At 49.3% G+C, this 21,251-nt stretch overlaps 1 protein-coding gene across 1 annotated transcript; it reads right to left on the bottom strand.

The window, feature by feature from the left end:
- Nucleotides 1-8,969: 8,969 nt before the first annotated feature.
- Nucleotides 8,970-10,298, bottom strand: LOC124656476 (probable carboxylesterase 2). Its single transcript, XM_047195215.1, has one exon. The coding sequence runs from the start codon at nucleotides 10,296-10,298 to the stop codon at nucleotides 8,970-8,972; it is 1,329 nt and encodes a 442-aa protein (XP_047051171.1).
- Nucleotides 10,299-21,251: the final 10,953 nt, after the last annotated feature.

Here is a 21,251-nt window from a genome sequence, read left to right as displayed (position 1 = left end):
TGGAACGACGGCGCAGGCTTTGCTTGTCTGTCGGCTCGGTTACGAACACGACACAGCACACATCTGGGTCCTTATAAACGTTCCGGCCCAAGGGTGTCGGTGGAGGTGGTTGGCCGTAGCCTTCTCCCACCTGATTGACTTGCTGATACTGCTGCATGTTTTGCTGAGGGTGTACCGGCAAGGCGTTTGCCCCGGTAAGCGGTGGTGGTGGTGGTAGCTGCTGCTGACGCGGCATGTCCGGTGGTGGCATCATAGCATTGCCCCCTTGTCCTTGGGTGTCTTTTACCGCCCCCTTTTGCATCAAGTACTTGGTCCAGGTACAATCTTTTGTCAAGTGGTTCGACGGGTGAGCCGGATTCGGCGTGTGCCACCGGCAAGGTTGATCCATGGCAGCTTCCATGGTGTATTTCGCGGGTTCTTGCCAGTTCTTTTTCTGGCCCCAGGGTTTCTTTTCGACCCATTGTTTCTTAGGACCAGCCCATGGCTGCGATCCGGTTCTTTGCCTCTGGCTACCGCTGGCATCAGAGTTTTCCTGCACAGCAGCAACTTGCTGCGAGCCATACCTTCGATCCGGGAAATCTTCCCTCCTTTTGTTGTTCCGGTTGTCCCGGTATTGCTGCTGAGGCGGGTTTGATTGTTCCGGCTCAGCTTGTATCGCCGATTGCATTGGGTCTCCCAACGCGTAGTTATCCGCCACACGCATCATCTCCGCCAACGTTGTTGGCATGTTCCTCTCGCAGCCTTTGCCACAAAGGCGAACCTCGCCGGCATCCTTGGCTGAACCAAGCGATGGCACTGTGCCTCTATCACTCCTTCACAAGAATTTCTGGTGGAGTTCCACCGGGTCGAGTAATTCCGGTCTGTTTCTGCTGGCGCTGCACGCACAAAGCGAGCTGCTGAGGCCTGTTTGGCCTTCTGTAGGTGCTGCTGAAGTTGCTCACAAAAGCTTCCTCAAAGTCCAACCAGCCATTTATGCTTCCTTCCGGCAAGTTGTTCAGCCAGATTCTTGCTGGTCCTACTAGGAACGTCGGCACAATTCTCACGGCCCAACGCCGGTTTCCTCCTCCAGCTATGACTCCTCCGCCACCAGCTACGTATACCGCGGTCACGTAATCCGCGAGCCAGTCTTCCGGCTTAGTGGTGCCATCGTATGTTTTGGTGTCACGGGGCAACTGAAAGTTGCGAACCGGTGGTGGCTCTTTCATGATCCTTGGGCCAAAACACTTTGGACCCGGAGGACCCTCTGCCTCAATCATTTCGGATAGGTATACTCTGTCCAGACGGTGCCTCGCATCCCGTTCCGGCAAGTTTCTTTCTCCCAACCGCTCTCCCAAAGGTTTCCGGTAAGCGGTGAGTCTTGTTGAATCAGCTTCATCGTAATGTTCCGGTGCCGCGGCCCTTGCCTGCCGGTACCTTGGTGGAAGCATCTCCTCCTCATCATACGCTGCCCTTGCAGCCGGATAATTTTGCCCGGTTTCGTGTCTACCGGCATGATTGTTTCCGGCATAGCCTCCTTTGGCGTAGCCTCGATCTGCCCCTTGGATTTTTCTGCCGGCATCATGTTGCCCGGCTTGTTGTTTACCGGCAAGGACCGGATCGTACACAGTCATCTGCTGTGCGTTTACCTCTTTTTCTCTTCTTCTGTCCGGATGGGGGGACGAGGCCTGCCCATGGGACTTGCTTCCGGCATTCTTTGTTGAACGCGCGGATTTCGAGGCTATAGCCTTGTTCAGCTTAGCCAGCTGCTCAGCGTTCTGCTGCTCTACAGTATCTAGCAGCTCTCTGACACGCTCTTGTTGTTTTGCCAAAGCCTCTCCGGTAAGCGAGTCACACAAATCTACAGCAGCCTTAGCAGCTTTTATGGTTTTATCCGGGCTACTGTACTTAGGTTTCTCTACAATGCTAGCAGATGCAGAGGTACTCTTGCCGGTAAGAACTTCCTTACGCAAATCCTGATCTAGATTGCGAGCCTTAAGCCGGTTTTCCGGTATCCTAGCAGCATGAGCGCTAACAGAAGCAAAGCCATGGGCAGCGTTATACTCACGTACGGTTAGGTTCAGCTCGCGCTGCGCCCTGACGAGGTCTTTGCCGCTCTCGAGTATCTTCCGGCGCTGCGCCTCCCGGCTCCGCCTCGAGCCGTTGCCGGGTCGATGTTCCGCGCGATGGGCGTTGCCAGCACGTTCATCGCCGCTTGGAGAGGTGTTGCCGGTGGTGCGGAAGACGCTCCCGGTGCGCCGGTGTCGCGCTCCAGCGGTGGCTTGGCCGCACGGGTCGCAGCCGCACGACCAGCAACCTCGTCCGCAGCCTCCTTGCCCGCGCCGGCTGCGCCAGCCATCATCACCTCGACGCTGCCGGCGGCGCGGCCAGCACGCAGAGCCACCTTGGCGGGTCCGGTGCCACCAGCACCGGCGAGAGGCGCTGGCGCACGGGGACGGTGCCGAAGTAGACGCGGTGGCTGCCGAACTCGATGATGCGGCCGTTCTTGGGGAAGATGCCGCCGTTGGCGAAGCAGCCCGCGTTGTCGTTGATGAAGTCGATGGAGTAGAAGCTCCGGACGAGCGCGGACACCGTCCGCTCGCCGGCGAACCTCGAGGATGCCCGCCCGAATATGTATTCCGAGCAAGCGCCACTTCATGCCCCACGGTGGGCGCCAGCCGTCGTCGTGGTGAACGGACGGATGCCATAGGATGGCTTAAGTTGGGGCCGAATGGACGCAAGAGGATTCGGGGGAGGGTTTGTGATTAGATGGGATGAACTTCCGGATGGTTTCCTCAAGAACTTAGCCAAGGCTAGAGGTTGAAGAAGAAAGACATAAGGAAGAACTCGCTCTAGATCATCTTCTCTATTGATCTCAACAGGTTACAAGTTTCTCAGTACAAGTTCTTCTGTGTTCATGCGCGTGTCCGTAAGAAGGGCTGCCCCCTCTCCTTATATAGGGGAGAGGGTGGCTTACAGGGCAAGAAACCCTAATGGCATCTTTGACTAGACAAACTACTTTACAAAGCTACTTTAATCATAGAAGACACCGGAGTCCTCTTTAATCGGGGATGCCGACGTCCTCCGGCTTCTTTGACCGTCATCCTTCTCTTTATCGTCAGCCCTTCGTCTAAAGTTACTTTGCTTAGCTCATCTTTGTCTTCTAGCTCTGGAGAGAATCTTTGACCAGTCCTGCCGAGCTGCTCTTCCCTCTGGTGGCCCGGTATCTTCTTATCCGGTTCCGTCATACCCCTCTTGGGGATACTGGCTTAGCTTCACTTAGCTAAGTTCTTATCTCTAAGTTCCGGTACGAACATTAAACCGGTATCTTGATGGCTCAAACCATCCGGTTTGGCATGCCTTTGGCATACCGGGGGTCATCCCCCCAACATTCACATTTTTTTTAAATCCCGAGAATGCAAGAAACAAACCAAAACAACAGATTGATTAAATTATCCTTACCCTGAAGAAACTCACACAAGAATCACTCATGGGAATCACTGATTCATTTATTTTTGGGTTTAATCGTACACATCTCAAAGAGGGAGTTTGAGCAAGAGGAAAAGAGAGACCTTTCTCTGGGATTCTCACCCTCTCCCGATCTTTCTCAGTTTCTCTATAATGTTAAGATATTTTACATCTTAGACCCTACAGTGTTACCTATTTACAGCACACTCCAACATTACCCATGGTCTTGGACTTTGCTGTGGACATAATCAAATTGATTATCTCTCCCTGCTGAACCTGAAACCCAAATTGGTATAGCTGTGAATTAACACGACCAAGGAGAGGCCTTCAAAGTATACATATTTCTCAGCTTTGTCATATCATGGGACCAATAAGCACACATGGTGCATTCTCTGCATCATAAGTACCAACAGAAATAGTTTTCCATGTGGCATTTCAATTGCTCACTCACATGCATATGCTATGCTTGCAAATGTTCATCTTTTGTGTAAAATCTTCAAATCACGAGAAATTACTATATGTATGATAAAATGGACATGAATATTGTTCATTATTTCAGTCATCAATTTATTGGCGTTATTAAGACTCTACTTGAATAAGATACTTACATAAAAATATGATCACCTAGTCCAATGAAGAAATCCCCTCTCCCGACAAAGCTCTCAAACCTGGTCTCCTGCAAAAGAAAATAAAGCTACAAAAATTGAACACATGAGAATAACCGAGAAGCCAAGCTGAGCACAATATCAGATACCCTATAGCAAATAAAAATGAAATGAAAATTTGAGGAGCAGGAGGTAGCATCTCGACATGCACACATGTTGGAAGCACACAACAAAAACACACCAATCCAAGTCTCACACGATCTTCTCCACTGTGATATTTCTCAAACATTAACAAAGGTTTTGGTCTGGACCACTAAGGATGCACTGGATATGGTCTCAGTCGGCCTCACCCATAACTCTTCGACGTCCGGCAGCGCTGCAGCAAATGTTTTGCTTGTGTTAAACGATAAGAAAATCAAGGAACATGCAAAATTAAATGGAAAGCTCTCATGTGCGAAAAAATGGCCCATGATCCAGGCAGCCATGGTGCGAGTGCTGCGGCCATAACATCCACGGTTTCTCCTCAGGGACTGCCACCTCTGCATCTCCCAACAAAAAATATCTAGCAATAGAGACCATGAATGGAGGGGAAAAAATGGGGAGAAAATTACCTCACCAAACTTGCCATCAGCTGCACGCGCTGGTATGCGGAGTGCCAGTGCGGCTATACGTGATCGACCTTGCAATTACCAAACTTAGTTTCAGATCAACAACAACCATAAAATAGAGGATCGTTGTCTGGCGAATTACCTCGTGGTACAAGGGCCTAAACAAACGCTTGTATCACACAGGATGCTGGGGGCTGAACAAAAGCCTGCAGTAGGGGAACAGCGAGGCGAAGGTGCTAGCTGCTAGCAGGGTATCCCAGTCTTGGCGATCGAGGGGAACAAATCGAGCCGTCAGGTACACCCAAGAAGAGGGGAATAGAGTAGGGTGTCAAGGTGGGATCCCGGTGGGATGTCATTTTGTACTATGTAGTTCAAATTTTGATGTCAAAATTTGTACTAAAAAAATCAAATTATACTACAAGTGGGACAAAAGTGGGATCCCACTTGACACCCTTAGAATAGAGTTCCCGATGCGATTGGGAGGATGGCGCTGTAGTGGAGGTCTCAGATGTGGATTGAAGCGCGGTGGTGGTGAGCAGTGCAGGGCGCCGCGCCCCGTCGGACGGCATCTCGGAGGTGGAGGGCAGTGGGATGCGGCGCGGTGGTTGGTAGTTGGCGGCAGGGGAGGCGATGTGGTGGAGAGCAGTCGGGGGCGATTTAGTTATGCGTAGATGAGTTTTTTAGGGGGAGATTGATTTGGCAAAGATATTAATTAGAGGGTCAGTATATGCGAGCTTTCAATGGAGGGAAATTGTATATTAGCGGAAATGACTAAAATTCCCCGCCGCTGGTTTTCCCTCTCGATCAAAATAAGATTGACAGAGCAAAATGATTAGTTATTTTAAAAAAACATGTACTATTGGTCAAATTAGTTGAATATCCACCTTTAAATAGAAATAAAATGCATCAATATCCCTATTTAGAGGAGGCTTGAGGATAAAACCACAAAGGGAAGCTGGAGGAGGGGTGACGACCAAGTGTGCCTAGAAACTTTGGATTGAATGGAATTACAGTAAAATACAAAGCAATTTTTCTCTGAATTAAGACGAATCTGTAGATTAAAACAATAATTAGAATCGTTCGAAGTTTCTCTAACTAGCATGCAAAATAATATGACAACAACTAAGGCAACATGATGGTGGTCAACGTGTTGCTCATAAAAACAGATTCATGATGTACAAATTTCGAGTAAGTGGAGAAACTATATGTCAAAACAAGATGGTTTATTTTATTGTTGTTTGTATTTTATCATGCTATTTATCATACATTTTATCATTAAAAGTCGTGATGTATTTTCCTAGAACCTGATTGGATGTTCAGGGGCCCGGTTATTCTGACCCTCCTGGTAACTTTTGGGTTGAGCTGTAGTGCCCTCGGAAAACCTTTTCTGTAGGATGTATTTATTTTTTTGCAAAATATAGGCAGGGATGCTTACAAATACGAGAATATAATAACTCCTATAACCGCACGCACACCCTACCCCTATGATCACCTCCGAGAGACCCGAGTCTAAGAAACTTTATCCAGCGGGTTCGTAGATTGAAGAAGTCACCACATGCGCCTCGCTATCAATGGGAATGTTGCCTCCCACCGAAGAATATTTCGCATTTATGATACACCAAAGTGTCAGACCTATGTGTTTTGGGATGATTTATGACAACGTATGTCATACGAACAAAAGGGACACTTGGTGATGTTGTGGAAAGAACACATTGCAAAAGTCCCAAATATTTTCTCCAGAATTTGTTTCTGCTCGAGGCAGAGGTCGGGGAGGCGTTGGACGCGCTGCTACTTGCGGAGTAGATTCGGGGAGGCATTGGTCGGAGATTTTGCTCGAGGAGGTCGAGGAGGCTCCGGCCGAAGCTAGTTTGTACTAGAATAAATATATCCAATACTATTTTGAATTTTTGATGCATGCATATTAAGTGTCCCCCGGTTAAAGTTTGACCCCAGGCCGCCGAAAACTCACCATACGCCCTATAATAGAGCTTGTAACACTATGGAAACACATGATTATGTGTTACTTGCACTAAAGCTTGTAACACACTCCCACCAACACATATCCCTGTGTTACTATTCCAATGTTCTTTGTATCACAATACCTCTATATGTTACACCGTCGATATCGTTATAACATAACTTTAGGCCTTACATAAGTTGTGTTACTATCGGTCATTGGTACACAAGTTATGTGTTACTTTGATTTCGCCTGTAACATATTTTACTATGTGTTACATGATTGTGTTACCAAAGCTCTGTCCTGTTGTAGTGTCTCTGCGCCTCACATGTGGACCTGACAACCACTCCGTCGCGGAGTCGCCTGGCATTGCTCGCGCTCGATTCTGGCCGACAGCTGCCCGACAGCCACCCTTCCGCTGTCCTAGCCTGACTGCTGCACCTGACCACCACTCCGACACGGCGTCGTCCGCATCGCTCGATTCCGCCCGGCGATCTGCACACAAACATCAAACAACGTAGGTAGACATGGCAAAACCTAGTAGAGAGATCAGGAGATGCTCATGTTGACGTGATAGTCACCTCAAGCGAGTACACGAGGTCATCCAGTACGGACGAGTCGACGAGCAGCGCGAAGCGGCGGTGCTCCTCCTCTCCCCGTCCAGCGACCCTTGATCGGAGATCTCCAGCCCTGCCGGATGTGGACGAGATTCTTAAGGCGGTGCGGCTCCTCCTTAAGGTGGAAGGCGGACTTGGATGGGGTCGTCGCTGCTGCCGCGGCCGTGACCGATGGCGCCACACTCCTACGTCCCTCCTACCTCGCCGCCGGGAGACCGACCCATTCCTTTCGGTCGGCATCCTCCCCGGCCACGCACGATAAGATCTCTGGAGGAGGAGCGCGAGGGTCCGTGGGTTTCTCGGATTTCTCGGAATCTAGGACGTGGTCAGGGGAGGCGAGGGTTACTGTGTTTCATTGGGCTTGGCCCATTTGTGCGCGTGCGGGGCGGAGCAGCTAGGGACCGAGCACGACGAAGGAAGCGACCAAGACGACCAAAATCTTGACGTAGTGGTATGGTGGGCAGAATAGGGAACACATCCCGCACATTCCACCTTTTTAAGTAGTGTAGATAAGTAGTGTAGATAGATGTAGAAGATGTAGATATCATTGGTAGATTTTTCTTCGCAGATACCGTGTAACTATTTTAAATTTTTATGGGTGCTTTTGTTGTACACTTTGGTGAAGGTTAATTAATGAATAGTCTTGATTTATAACGGATCTGAAACTCAAAAAGGACTAATCGAGACATGGTGAAATATTTTTGTTCTCATTATTTGGATACAAAACAGATAAGGAATCCAGATATTATTTAGTTCGCTTCAAAAAGGACTTCAAATGGTTTACAGGGTGCATGCCCTCGTTCATGCGAAGCGACTATGCTTTGTAAACCAGATTTTTCCTCAAATAATGAAACTATTGGCTTTTGGTTGATACGTGTTTTTAATATTATGGCTCCATACTGAACCTCTTAAGGAAAATTTGCAATAGAACAATTCTATATCTTCTTGGCAAAAGAAAAAAAATCCTAAAGTGATCTGAAATCCTCATACTTAGTAGATACTATACACTGATACATTGTCTGAATTATATATATAAAAATTAATACACTGATAGTGGTACATTAGTTGTACATCATACATAAGCTGTACATAAGTATTTCCGTCATACATAAAAAAGATAACTTACTGTCTTTCTTATTACACTTACTACCTTTGTCTATAAATGAGATAATTGCATAGTGCTACCACAATTGATGCTAGGGCTTCAAAAAACTACCACTTTTCCGGTTAGTTGCAAAAAACTACCACTTTTGCGTCCAATTGCTTCAGAAAACTACCAATTGTGTGTAACACTCGGTTTGGTCCAATTTAATCATGTTTCTGACAGAGATGGCCCACCATTTGATCAAGTTTTCTATCTGAATGACATGGTGGGCCATCTCTGTCAAAAACTTGATCAAATGGGCCAAACCGATTGTTACACAGAACTGGTAGTTTTTTGAAACCATTAAACGCAAAAGTGGTAGTTTTTTGCAGTTGACCTGAAAAGTGGTAGTTTTCTGAAGCCCTAGCCGCAATTGTGGTAGCAATATGCAATTTTCTCTCTATAAATAGACGTTTTAGATTTATCTAAATTTGGATGTATCTAGACGCTATTTTGTGTCTAGATACATTCAGATTTAGAGGTCTATTTATGGCTGGAGGGAGTATTATATATAAAGGTATAACAAGTATCATCAGTGACCTGAATCACACATTTGCAGTCATCTGCCAACACTTCATTGTGGACTTTCATCCACTAGAAAAAGTTCTTGATGATTGAACTCCCTGGAGCTGCTGCTGGTAATGCGAGTCTGTTTGTCTTGTTAGGCCTCACTCCGCCCAAAGATAGCCCATATCTAGTGTTGGATGTTTTTCCCAGTCCAATTTGTAAACAACCACTTGCCATAGATTTCCTGCCACTCCAATTTTTCATGGCCATCCCATATCCAAATATGTCAATGTATGGTCTAGCAGGCACGCTTAGAGTTAGCTGATCACAGTCATCAGTCTCACCTTCTTCTGATGTCTTATTACCCCCGTATCCATGCAGCTCGTGCAGCTCCGGGAGCATAGCGGCCGGCAGTGGCAAGACGCTGCGCTGATTCACGAACTGCACTATGCTCTCCATGAGCTTCTTGCTGGTCGCACGCAGCGGGTTGTACAGGTGGAAGCCATGGTCCTCGCCCTCCGACTCCACCAGCGTCACGTCGTCACCGGACCACGCGCAGTCGCGCATGTGGGCTGCCAACTGGCGGCCACGGTCCCGCATGCTGTCTTTCTCGGCGACGGCTACCAGCATGCGCCGGCATGTCAGCGACGCGACCTCCTCCGCAGGGGGATTGATCCGGGGGTCGTCGTTGCCGGCGTGGCCTGCCGTCACGAACGGCCAGAGCCTGTCCACCAGCTCAGGTGGAAACATGGAGACACCGTCCCGGACGGTCTCGGAGGCCAGTCGCTCGGATCCCCAGAAGTACGGGTGCACCATGACTAGCCCCTCGATGTCCATGAGGCGGCAGTCGCGGCTGGCGCGCACCGCCGTGTGGTAGGCGATGTTGCCACCCGCGCTATCGCCGGCGAGAAACGTGCGCTCAGAGTCGGCGTAGTCGGCAAGCCAGGGATCGGAGAGGGCCGCCACCCACTGCAATGCGGTCCATGCGTCGTCATAGGCCGCGGGTATGGGATGCTCTGGCGCTAGACGGTACTCCACGGACACGACGAGCGCCCCGGTGTGAGCGGCCAGAGACTTGGCGTAGTTGTTGTACGTCCGGCAGAACGCGCTCTCCGTGCAGAAGGATCCGCCGTGGATGTACACGATGACCGGTAGCCTCTCGCCGGCCGCGGCGGCGGCACGGGAGGCGAGAAACAGGCGTGCGGACACGCCAGTCCTTTTGTCGATGACGACGTCCTTCGTTGCCACCCCACGGTTGCCCGCCGCGTCCTCCGACGCCGGCACGAATGGGCTACGGAGGAAACGCTCGACGTGGCCGCCCTTGTACTCGCGGATGAATGGGTAGAGGTCGACGGCGATGTCGTCGGTGGCACCCTTCTCTTTTGCTGGAGAGCTCACGAATGCAGTTGCAGACATGGTGACCGAGGCAGCCAGTTCTTGTATGTACCTAGGGTGTCTATGCAGCTCTATCTCTGTCTTGAGTTGTGGTGTCTGGGATGCCATTCGTGAGCTTTTTATAGCTGGATTTTGTTCCGGTCCAACTGTAACATGCAATAGCAGTACTGCATCTAGTTCATTTGATGAATATTTGCATCTATTTTTTCTGTGTGTGAAGTATAATACGCGCGCGCATACATATTTGTATGCAGCTCGATCTCTTTATCGTGTTGTGGTGGTGTGGGATGCCATTGGTGGGCTGTTAGATTCCACTCCGATTCATTTCGGTGATGTAAAACGTGCCAAGCGATCGATGTATCTTATTCTTAATAGTTCAACTGCTGAGTTGAACATTTGATATATTTTTTGAACTTTTTTAATGAGCGAATTTTGGTTTTTGGGAACGAATGCTTACTGACTGTTGGATCTCCGAAGTGAACGGTGGGTGGCACTTGCAGTTATGCTTCATCTTCTTGTCGCCTTCCTTTGTTCGTCCGAGGATAAGGCTAGGGCGCTACTCATACCAGCGTCAGTCAGATGAAAGAGTTCTCTGATCTGTCCAAGAGCAACGCTCCAAAGCTGGGAACCTCCACTGAAACATAGGGGAGTGGTGTTTTGGAACATGGGAGCACATGCTCCCTATATTTTAAAATGCATCTTACACATATTTTAAATTTTTAAAAAATTAAAACAAAAAATTCGCACGTACATATTCATGTGCTACGTGCTCACAAAGTCGTTTCATAAAAAATGAACTTATCATGTGACGTGTGTAAAAAAGATAAAATTCAGTGCTTAAAACAATGCTTTTCACAGGATAAGTTTTCTCTTTTTTTACATAGGTCACAAAAAATATTATTTTTTCGTGAAACTTGACGCACACACATATATTATGGAGATGTACATGTAGAATTTTTTTTTAAAAAATTTCCACACTTTGAAATATGTTTTGTTAGTAGAGGGAGCATGTGCACCCGGGAGCCGAATTGAATTTCCGGAAACATAGAAATCTTATAATTTCGCTTATAAAAAAGGTTCAGTCTCGTTGTAAAGTCAAGAGCTGTCCAAAATGTCTATAAACAAAAGCTTTTTCCAGAATATGTCTCAAAATCATAAGACTTGTCGACAATTCACATGTAACATGTCTCTCGACGGAGCAAATTAAACTGCGTACAATTATTAAATTGCTTGTGCATGTGGGATTCCGGCCGACACGATTGATGTACTAGCTTTCCTACGACGTCAAAAAATGATTACTTCTGCATCCCACGTCTCGTGAGCAATGTGCGGTGAAGATTCTCGGTGCAGAGTTTCCTAGGGATGGACAAACTAAGCATAGTTATTTCAAAAAAAAAAAAGGAATTATGGTACATGATTGGCTGCATATAATATTTAAGGGCTAGACTCTATAATCTATATTAACAAACCCACAACGTTTTCTCTGATCTACAGGAACATGTAGAGCTCCTGCATTTATCACACTACACATGCAGCGTTCAGTGTCGCCCCCGCAAATTTCTTTTCCGGTGTAACAAAAAAAGAAGAGCTTGTGGTAGATATAGACAAACTGAATAACTCAACAATAAATTTTTTTTGACATCAAACTAGTTTATATTACTGGCTGTAACCAAGATCAATTAGATGCTACCATGTGTTGATTAAGCCTGTTAAGCATGTGAAGACAGCCGGGGACCAAATCTGACACCCCGCCAGCGGGTCATGGACTCATGGTTGTGAACTTCTAGAGTCCGCTAAACCGAGAGGGTTAATCGCGATTAAAGGAACTTCTATGCGTACGGCTCTTCTGTGTCTGATCCCTGTCCGGTGAGTGATCCAGCGGCTGTAAATTTATTTTACATATGGATGGTTTGATGTGCAACATAGTATCAATTCATTGGACCAACTAATTTAGATCAGAGAGTACATGAATCGGAAAAAAATTCACGCATAGCAGATCTCGCTAGGGAATTGCTTCGAGAGGAAACACTTGACTTGACTTGGAGTCAGTCCACTAGAGGAGACTTGGCTGCAGTCCAGTCTTTGCAGTGTTGCATGCCTGTACATACACATTTATCCCTCGCATTTGCTTGTAAATAGATAAAGGTGCTAGTAGAGGATCTACATGTTGTGCTGCACCAGATCAGTGTGTGTGTGTGTGTGTGTGGAGATTATAGGTTTGGAACGGGGACCTGATTGAATAGGTGGAGAAAAATAGACATGAGCTCTCTCCATAGCTACACTAGCTCACATGTGATCTCGTTCCTTCCTTGTGCTTGGCAAGTGAGGTATACACGTAGGCATCAAGAAAACAACCAAAGGACTCCATGAACGTCGAAAGGACTGCTCAGCGTGGATTTTGCCGCAGTCTGAACCAGGCTATAAGAGCACCTCCAGCCCGTCTCCCGGACAAGGCCCACAAGACCCGTCTTTTTCATTCGGACGGTGAAAAATATCCCAGTTGCGTCTCCGGATCCTCGTTTTCGTTCGGATTTGAGCTTTCATCCATCCGGCAAGCCTATGTCAACCCTAGACCCCCGGGGCGCACTCGGGGAGTCTGGAGGAAACAAAAGCGCGGGAATCATCGAGGAAAGTTTCCGTGCGCCTGGTGGTCCCGATCTGTCGGCGAGAAGAGAGATCGTCGTCCTTATCGCATCGTCTTCCGCGCGCTGTAAAAGCCTGACGCCGAGCAGTCATCGCCGCAACACGTAGCTTCCACGCGGCGAATTAATGCAGTCTCCTCGCATTCACGCCTGCTCCGCTCTATTTATCGCGGAGCTACCACGTATGCTCGCATTCACCACCGCCGTTCCACCTCTCTCCCCTCTCCTCTCGTCCAAATAACCTTGGCTCCAATGGAGAATAGATTCCCCGATGGCGCGGTGAACAACGGTTTCGGCCGGCGGTCCCTCCATCATTGGGAGGGGCGCCTGCTATACATAGCCAGCTACCTGGCTCCGCTGGACTTCCGCGCTCCTGGCGGTTGGCGGCTGAGCACAAGAGGCGTGCCAATCCTGCCGCCACCGCAAGGAGACACCCTGGTGCCGGAGATCGAGGCGGAGCTCGCCAACATGAGCGACGAGGAGCGCGCCGAGGAGCGGTTCTTCCCAGAGAACTACGAGGCGTGGACGCAATACTTCCGCGACAGGTACGAGCGGGAGATGGCCTCCTATGAAGGCCCTCCCCCCTCCCACGCGCAACAACGCCGCTGGCCGCCATCGCTGGCGAAGCGCGCCAGGGCGCACACTGGAGGCCATCCTCATGCACATCGAGGGCGGCAACTACCCCGTGCTGGAGATGCTGCTGCCGAGGCTGGTGCCTTCCGTGACGCACCGACACGGGAGCTCCTGGATGCCACGGCGCATGGAGTGGTCTTCGTCATCGGGCTCCACGTCAAGGTCAGCGACGAGGTCGTCTAGATCGGCGCCTCCGGCGACGCCGAGGAGCGGCCTGCGCCCCGTCAAGCCGGAGCCTGCGTCTCCACCGACAAACTGAGGACGCAACACAGGCGCCCTCGTCATCCGCGAGAGGCGTTCCCCGTCTCCATCACGCGGGAGGAAGCGGAAGATGAAGAGGGGGGCCGCAGCGGCGACTGACCGCGCCGCAACCACGGAGGACGCCACGATCCGTGAGGCGATCGCGAGGTCGCTGAACGACCTCGTCCCTGCCAACAACGCCCAGCCCATGGACGTGGCCCTCGGCTAGTCTAGGCAGGAGTGGGAGAGGAAGGAGGCAAGGCAGCAGCGCCGACTGTTGGAGGAGGCGGCCGCGTGGCGCCACGCCGCACCCGCACCGCTCATCTAGCTGGAGGACAACATCGACGACGAGTGGTACCGGCCGTCGCCGTCGCCGCCACGCCTCGGCGACCTTGGCCAGGGTTCGAGCCGTTGGGGAGCCCCCGGCCAGAGCAGCAACCAGCAGACGCCACCCAAGGACTCCGATGACTCCGCCGATGGCGAGGACGGTGGCGACTACACGGCGTTCTACCACCATTTCGACATGTAGAACACCGTGTTTTTATGTTTAGTTTATATGCCCCCTAGCCGAATTCAAATATATTGCGAATTCGGCCTATATATATATGTATGAACTCACCTATATATGTTAAGTATCTCTATATATTACGAATTCGGCCTATATATATATGTATGAACTCACCTATATATGTTAAGTATCTCTAGTTTTGGGCTAAGTTTGAACGAAATTCATCATGTTCCGTTTAAATTCGACCTATCGCCAGGATTTCCCTGGGCTCGCCTCTGGGAAAATGGGCCGCCCCAGGCCGAAATTTACATCCATGCGACGCTATTTAGCGCTAGATTTCGGCCTGGAGAGCCCCAACGCCATTGTCATTGATCATCTTAGAATGATTCACCCCGTAAGAGCATCTCCAATAGCATTGCTATAATAGCAATCCAAAATTTTGGTATAAAAATGGAAGAAAGAAGGTATAGCAATTCTAGCCAAAATGTGCTTTGCTAGCATTGCTATAATAGCAATCCAAAACTGGCAATGAACACATGGGACCCATATGTCAGTGGATTACACCTTTTCCTTCCTTTTCTTCATCCTTTTTTCTTTTCCTGTTTCTCCACCATCGCACAACCAGCCAGTGCCTAGCCCGCCGCCCGCACACCGACCACACATACCTGCCGATTGCCCATGCAACCGCTCGATGCTAGCACATGCCGCCATCCACCGTCCACCACCAGCACACGCCGCTTGCCCTTTCCGATCGAATCGAATGACGGTGCGGGCGGGGCGACTTTGATTTGGCCACCTGGTGTAGTATGGTGACGGAGAACGAGCGGGATAAGGAGGGGGTGTGGGGAAGCATGACGGGGTCTAGGAGAAGCTCCACCGAGCACGAATCAGCCGGCGCCGGCCTACCACGGCGTGAATCATACGGATTCGAGCGGCGTGGCTCCAGGCGAGGAGGCCTCGATTTGGCGACATGGAGCCTCGCGCCGGCGGGGAAACAAAGGTGGGGTGGAGGAGAAGGTTCGGGAAGGGGCCACGACGGTGGGCGGGCGGAATGATGGCCTGGAAGGGGGCATGGCGATGGCCGGAGGAGAAATGCGCGCTCGGGAACATTCCATGTGCGAGCAGTTTAGCCTCTGCAATATGCAAAGTGGAGGGAAAATTTTACGAAGCTTCACATAATTTTTGATTGGGGACCACTTATATAAATGTTGTTGGACCTACATTTTGGGCACGGATTGCTAAAAAAAAACCGTTTTTACAAATTGGAAATTGGGTTGGGGGGGGGGGGGGGTGATACAACAATTCTGTTGGTAGGCCTACCGAACCATTCTTCTTTGATAGGGTACAATAATAGGTCCACAATATTTCATTATATCTTCCATCGCATGGTACTTCCGGTTGTCATAGGTCAGAAGTCATCTCAGCTGGTAACCAAAACAAGAAGTGTACAAACTAGTTTTACAATTTGCTAACAGGAATGTAGTTTTATACAACTACGAGCCTTTGCTTACCAGAAAAGTTCGTAAGTCCGGTTCTCCTAAAAATCAACCTAAGTGACCATTTTATCTAACCGGTTTGCTAGTCCTTGGCTAGTTGAAAACTAAGTTGTGCTCAGTCAAGTTCATATGAGTTGCAAGTTGAATTACAACCAAGTTTTGTTTTCAATTGCATGTAGGGTTGCAAGTGAGAACTTTTTTCAATTATAAGTGTGCATGCAACTACAAAAATGGTCCTAACTATTAGATTTACTTTGTAATTTATGCTACTCATAAGTTGCAATACGGATTGCATCTGTTTCGGATAGAAAACTAATCACATCCTTTATCTAATCGTTGGTATCTAAAAAGCTACTAGATGCAGATAAGACAGGTGAGAGATGCCTATGGGTGGGATCAACAAGTAAAACAGAAAAAAAGAACATTTGGAGAAGAATCAGACACAGACAGGGTGCCCGATCATTTTCCATCCGATGATTGTTCAACGTTGAAAGCAAGCAGGGTGTATTTTAATTGTTGGAAATCTGACGTGCAGACGAAGCGTGAGATTCACATCAGAGAGAGGTTATAGGCAATAACAATTTCGAAGGAGAGTTTCGACGTACATGAGGTGAATCTAGAGGAGCCGGAGGGGCTCTCATTTATTATCGTCTTCTCTCTCTTCAACCCGTCCTAGTATCTCCCAGCCCCCACCTCCTCTCCCTCCTCTCCCTGCTTTGTAAGAGGTCTCCCTCACTACCTTGTATCGATTTGGCCGTGTGCGGCTTTATTTATAAAGCGGGGCGACAGCCTATTTCGAGGAGGCCTTGCCAGCCGGGGATGATGGGAGAGAGGAGGCCGGCTTCTCTCTATATATAGTAGCAGTAGTTGTAGGCTTAGGTCTAGTTTTTTCCATGTGAAGAAGGGCGTGATGCCGTTGGAGATCTAGTCATCGGAGCTCGCAAGCGGCGGCCGGTGGCTGGTGGTGGTGTTGCTGTTCTCTATGGCGCTCGAGAGGTTGGAGCCGGATGTGGCTGGCGATGCTACCACTGCATCAGTGGCGGAGCCACACTATGGCTGTGTAGTCATTTGACTACGCAGTTTTTTGGCGATACAAGCTTAAAATGTGTAAAAAATAATTAAAAATTTATACAAATACATGTATTTAATTGCACAACTTTAACATGATTTAACATGAATACACATGGTTGATGTTCTGGCTCCGCCACTGCACTGCATCCCCTCCCCCTTCCCCAACAAAGCTCGATTGCAGCTCAGATCTAGCGGATCTTGCCAGCGAATATCCGATTTGCAGCTATAAAGGTGATCGTGCCATCGGTGAGGCTTGCTTTGGTAAGGGCTTCAGATCTGCTCGATAGGGAAATCAAGTTGTGGACGTTTCCAGAAGTCCACCAGCTCGGGACATGCGAAGGCATCTTACATGTTGCCCATGCTTATCTTGGCCGTTGAGCAGCCCTCCTTAGCCATGCACAGGCTGCTCTTCAACCTCAAGGCAATATGTCGTTGTGGAGGCCCTTCTTCCGCTTTGTCCCGACGACTCCCGGCGACATCGTCTCAAGTGGTGCGTTCCCGGCGACGGAGATGCTGGCCAAGATCGAGCGGACTCTGTTGTGTGGTGGAGAAGGACTCGATTGATTTTCTTCTATCTATTTTGGGATTATTTTTGTAATGTTACAGGTCCTGTTAGTTATTGTCATGTTGCTTTGGACCTCTATGTAATTTGTAAGCCCACCGCTTGAATTCTACTAGATCCTTGGGAAGTGGGGACCTTTCTCTGTTAAAAAAAAAAGACAGTACATGAGGTGACATGGGAGTAAGAGCATCTTCACTCGTCTCCCCGACGAGGCCCCCGAACGACGTTTTTTCCATCCGGACGGCGTAATTCGGTCCAGTCGCGCCCCCGGTTCCTCGTTTTCGTCCGGATTTGGGCCTAAATTCATCCGGCGATCCCACGCCATCCCCGGCCCCCCGGGGAGCTTTCGGGGACTCCGGACGAAACAAAAGCGCGCGTGGCCCCAACTTGTCGGCGACAATGGCCTGGGTTTGTACGGCAATACCCTCGTCTTCCCGATCTACGGCAATACCCTCGTCGAACGAAAGCTTTGAACTCTCAAGTGGTGCAACATAGATAGATTATATATATTTCGAATATAATTCGAATAAACATAAAAATTACATATAAAAACTTTAAAACAAACTTAAACTACTTCTTCTTCCTACATGGCCCCGCCTCATCGTCGTGGCGGCGACGCTTCCGGCTCGTCACCTCCTCGTCGGAGGAAGTTGAGTCCTCCTCCTCGTCAGTGTCCTCAGCCTCTTCGTCGTCGTCCTCCTGCTGCTCCTCCTCCTCTTCCTCGGCCTCTTCCTCGGCCTGCTCCTTGGCCTCTTCGTCCTCCTCCTCGTCACCATCCTATGCGTCCTCCTCCTCGTCGTCATCCCATTCGTCCTCGCTGGCCGGCGGGGGGGGGGAATCATCGCTGCCGGACGATGCAGCTTTATCCCACCAATGGCGCCATCCAGGCGGCTTCCCCTCGCTGTCGGTGTCCGATGGCCAAGAGAGATCGCTCATGGTTGACGGAGGATGGTGAGGAGAGAACAGATGAATGGCGTCGGCCGTCGGAAACCGTATATGTAGGTCTCTCGACGAAGAGAGCGGCGGTTGCTCTTCCGCGGAGTTCGTGCTCCATTACGGCGGTTCTCGCATCGAGGCCACTTCGACCGTTCCCGACGAGTCGTTTCGGCTCTCCAGACCACTTCGCGACGGTTCAATGCGTCGAGGGCACTCCAACGATTGCCCTTCCCGGTGACTGCACCGTCGCTATGCACGCGGTGGGTGCGCGTCAGAAGGCGACCATGGGCTCGCGGCTGGGAAAATGGGCCTCCCCAGGCCACAAAGTACATCCATCCGGCGCTAAATAACGCCGGATTTTGGCCTGGGGAGCCCCAACGGCTGGGGATGCTCTAACATGAGCACGGAGAGACATACACAAAAACATTCGCTTTCTCTATTGGGGTGTGCTTCGGTGCGCACCCTCTCCAAACTCGCGACTTATCGCCGAAGGGGTACGGTGGTCCCGATTTTGTTTTTTTTGTGCTGCCCGCCGAAACCCATATCCAAGCCCGAGTGCAAGACTCGTATGGGTATACGGGGCCCGGGCGTATCTATACGGACGACCCCACGTGGGTGGGTCCCACGTGCTAAGCTAATCACCGTGATTAGCTCCCATTGCATGCATCGTTTTCATCGGCACCGGAGATCCGATCGAGCTGTTCCACGCCGTCGCTAGGTTGAACGCAAGCGGTTGTTGCCGGCCCGGCCGTCGGCGGTTGTTGCCGGCACGTCCGTCGCCGCCGGTGGTTGTTTCGCATGTCCACGCCGCCGACCGCGCGCGAAGCCCCCCCGCAGATCGACGACCTTGGAAAGGCGCGCCACCGGCTCGGCATCTTCCCCGCTAGGGTTTAAAATTACAGGTACCATGACTTCATCTTGTAGCATAGTAAGAGGACGCAATTCTGCCGGTTTTTCAATTCTAATTATGGTCCAATACTACAGAATATGGAGAACTCTATATCTGGTATGATTGAGGAACAAAACGAGTACGTCGGCTATAATTCCGATGACTCGAAATGGAGGAAAATTTGCAGCACGAAGCCGGCTGGAGCGAAGACGAGTTTGATGTGAGCCACTATTTTTCATTTCGATTACCAGCAGTCCCAGCATCATCAAATTATATATGGTTCCTCATGTCATAATTTATGCAGATTGCGTACGATGAATTTGATAATGATGACAACCATGGCGAACACACAGACGATCAAAATGATGAGAACCATGGTGAACACACAGACAGTCTAAATACTAGTGAGGTATGTGTAGTGACTCATACAGTGACATAAAATGATGCATGAAATGATGGCAACTGTAAAATTTACGGTTACTAAATTTCGAAATGCATTAATAAATTTCAGGCACAATTTGACACGCAGCTTGAGTACGACTATTACGGTGAATCCGACTTGGACACGGGCCACACCGATGATGTGGAAGGTGCATCAGTTCCTGAGGATTCTGTTGACATGAGCCAGGTTGTTATCTCTTTTTTATCAGTCTTATATAGCTGGAACACATAAATTTATAGTTTTAATTAATGCCTACGTTTTCTACTTGCAGGCGACGCCAGGCGCTAGTCAGCCTGAGAAACCACACAAAGGTAGCAATGGCAATGAATGTCCTAATAGTGATCGGGATTTATACTGGATGATAAAAGAGATGACTTTTATTTCTGAAGCAGCAGCATATTCTTTCTACAACAGATATGCTAAAGATTATGGGTTCAGCGTCCGGCTTGACCAGGTTAAGCGGTTTGATGATGGAGTAATTCGGTTAAGGCGTTTTGTGTGTTCCAGACAGGGCAGACGTCCCAAAAACCAACTGACCACGGAAGGCCGTGTATATAGGCACATACCTGAGTATCGCTGCGGCTGCAAGGCACGTTTGGTGGTCAAGTTTGATGGAAGAACTGGTTTCTGGGTTGTTGAAGATTTTCGTGACAAACATAACCATGACCCAGCTGAACTATGTCAGACTCCGTTTCTTCGGTCCCATAGGACGATCAACGACGCGCAGAGATCTGAGATATTATCAATGGGATCCATGGGAATCGGAAGCACCTCATTATGAGAAAATTCATTGCAGGCTCCGGTTCATTTGCCGGTGTTGGATTCACAAGAAAGGATTTGTACAACATGTGCTCTAGGGAGAGGAGGAGGCTGCTTTTCGACGGTGACGCTACCACAGCCATCCGCATTATGTCAAAGAGGAAAAAGAGGGACCCTGAATTTTTCTTTGAATATGACGTTGATGAAAAAGGCCGTCTCGAAGCACATGTTCTGGTGTGATTCCCGAGTCACGTAGGGATTACCAGGACTACGGAGATGTGCTGGTGTTTGATAGCACATACAAGATGAATAAATATAAGATGCCATTTGTTCCTTTTGTGGGCTTGAACAACCACCGTAGGACAACGGTTTTTGGGTGTGCCATCCTTTCAAGTGAGAATGAACAAACATATGTTTGGCTTCTAAAGACTTTCCTCAAAGCGATGTGTCAACGAAGCCAAAGGCAGTAATCACGGATGCGGATGCCGCGATGATCGCCGCAATCGGTGAAGTATTTTCCGGTGTGCCACATCGCATCTGCAGCTTCCACATTGAAAAAATATGGAGATGCATCTACCTAACAAGTCACCGAACGAGTTCAGGACTCTTTTGTATTACACCACCTCAGAGCAAGTATTTGAGGAGCGATGGCATGCATTTTACAGAAAATGGCAATCCCCAAAACCAGAACATGGATGAAGAGGATGTACACCAAGAGGAAACTTTGGGCTGCAGCGTATCTCTCTCAAGGATTCTGGCTGGGTATGAAAAGTAACCAGCGGAGTGAAAGTTTAAA

Source organism: Lolium rigidum, chromosome 1 (assembly GCF_022539505.1).
Source record: "Lolium rigidum isolate FL_2022 chromosome 1, APGP_CSIRO_Lrig_0.1, whole genome shotgun sequence".
NCBI classification, from domain to species: domain Eukaryota; kingdom Viridiplantae; phylum Streptophyta; class Magnoliopsida; order Poales; family Poaceae; genus Lolium; species Lolium rigidum.
Note: the sequence above shows the minus strand (reverse complement) of the source record. Positions and strands in the feature narration are given on the sequence as shown.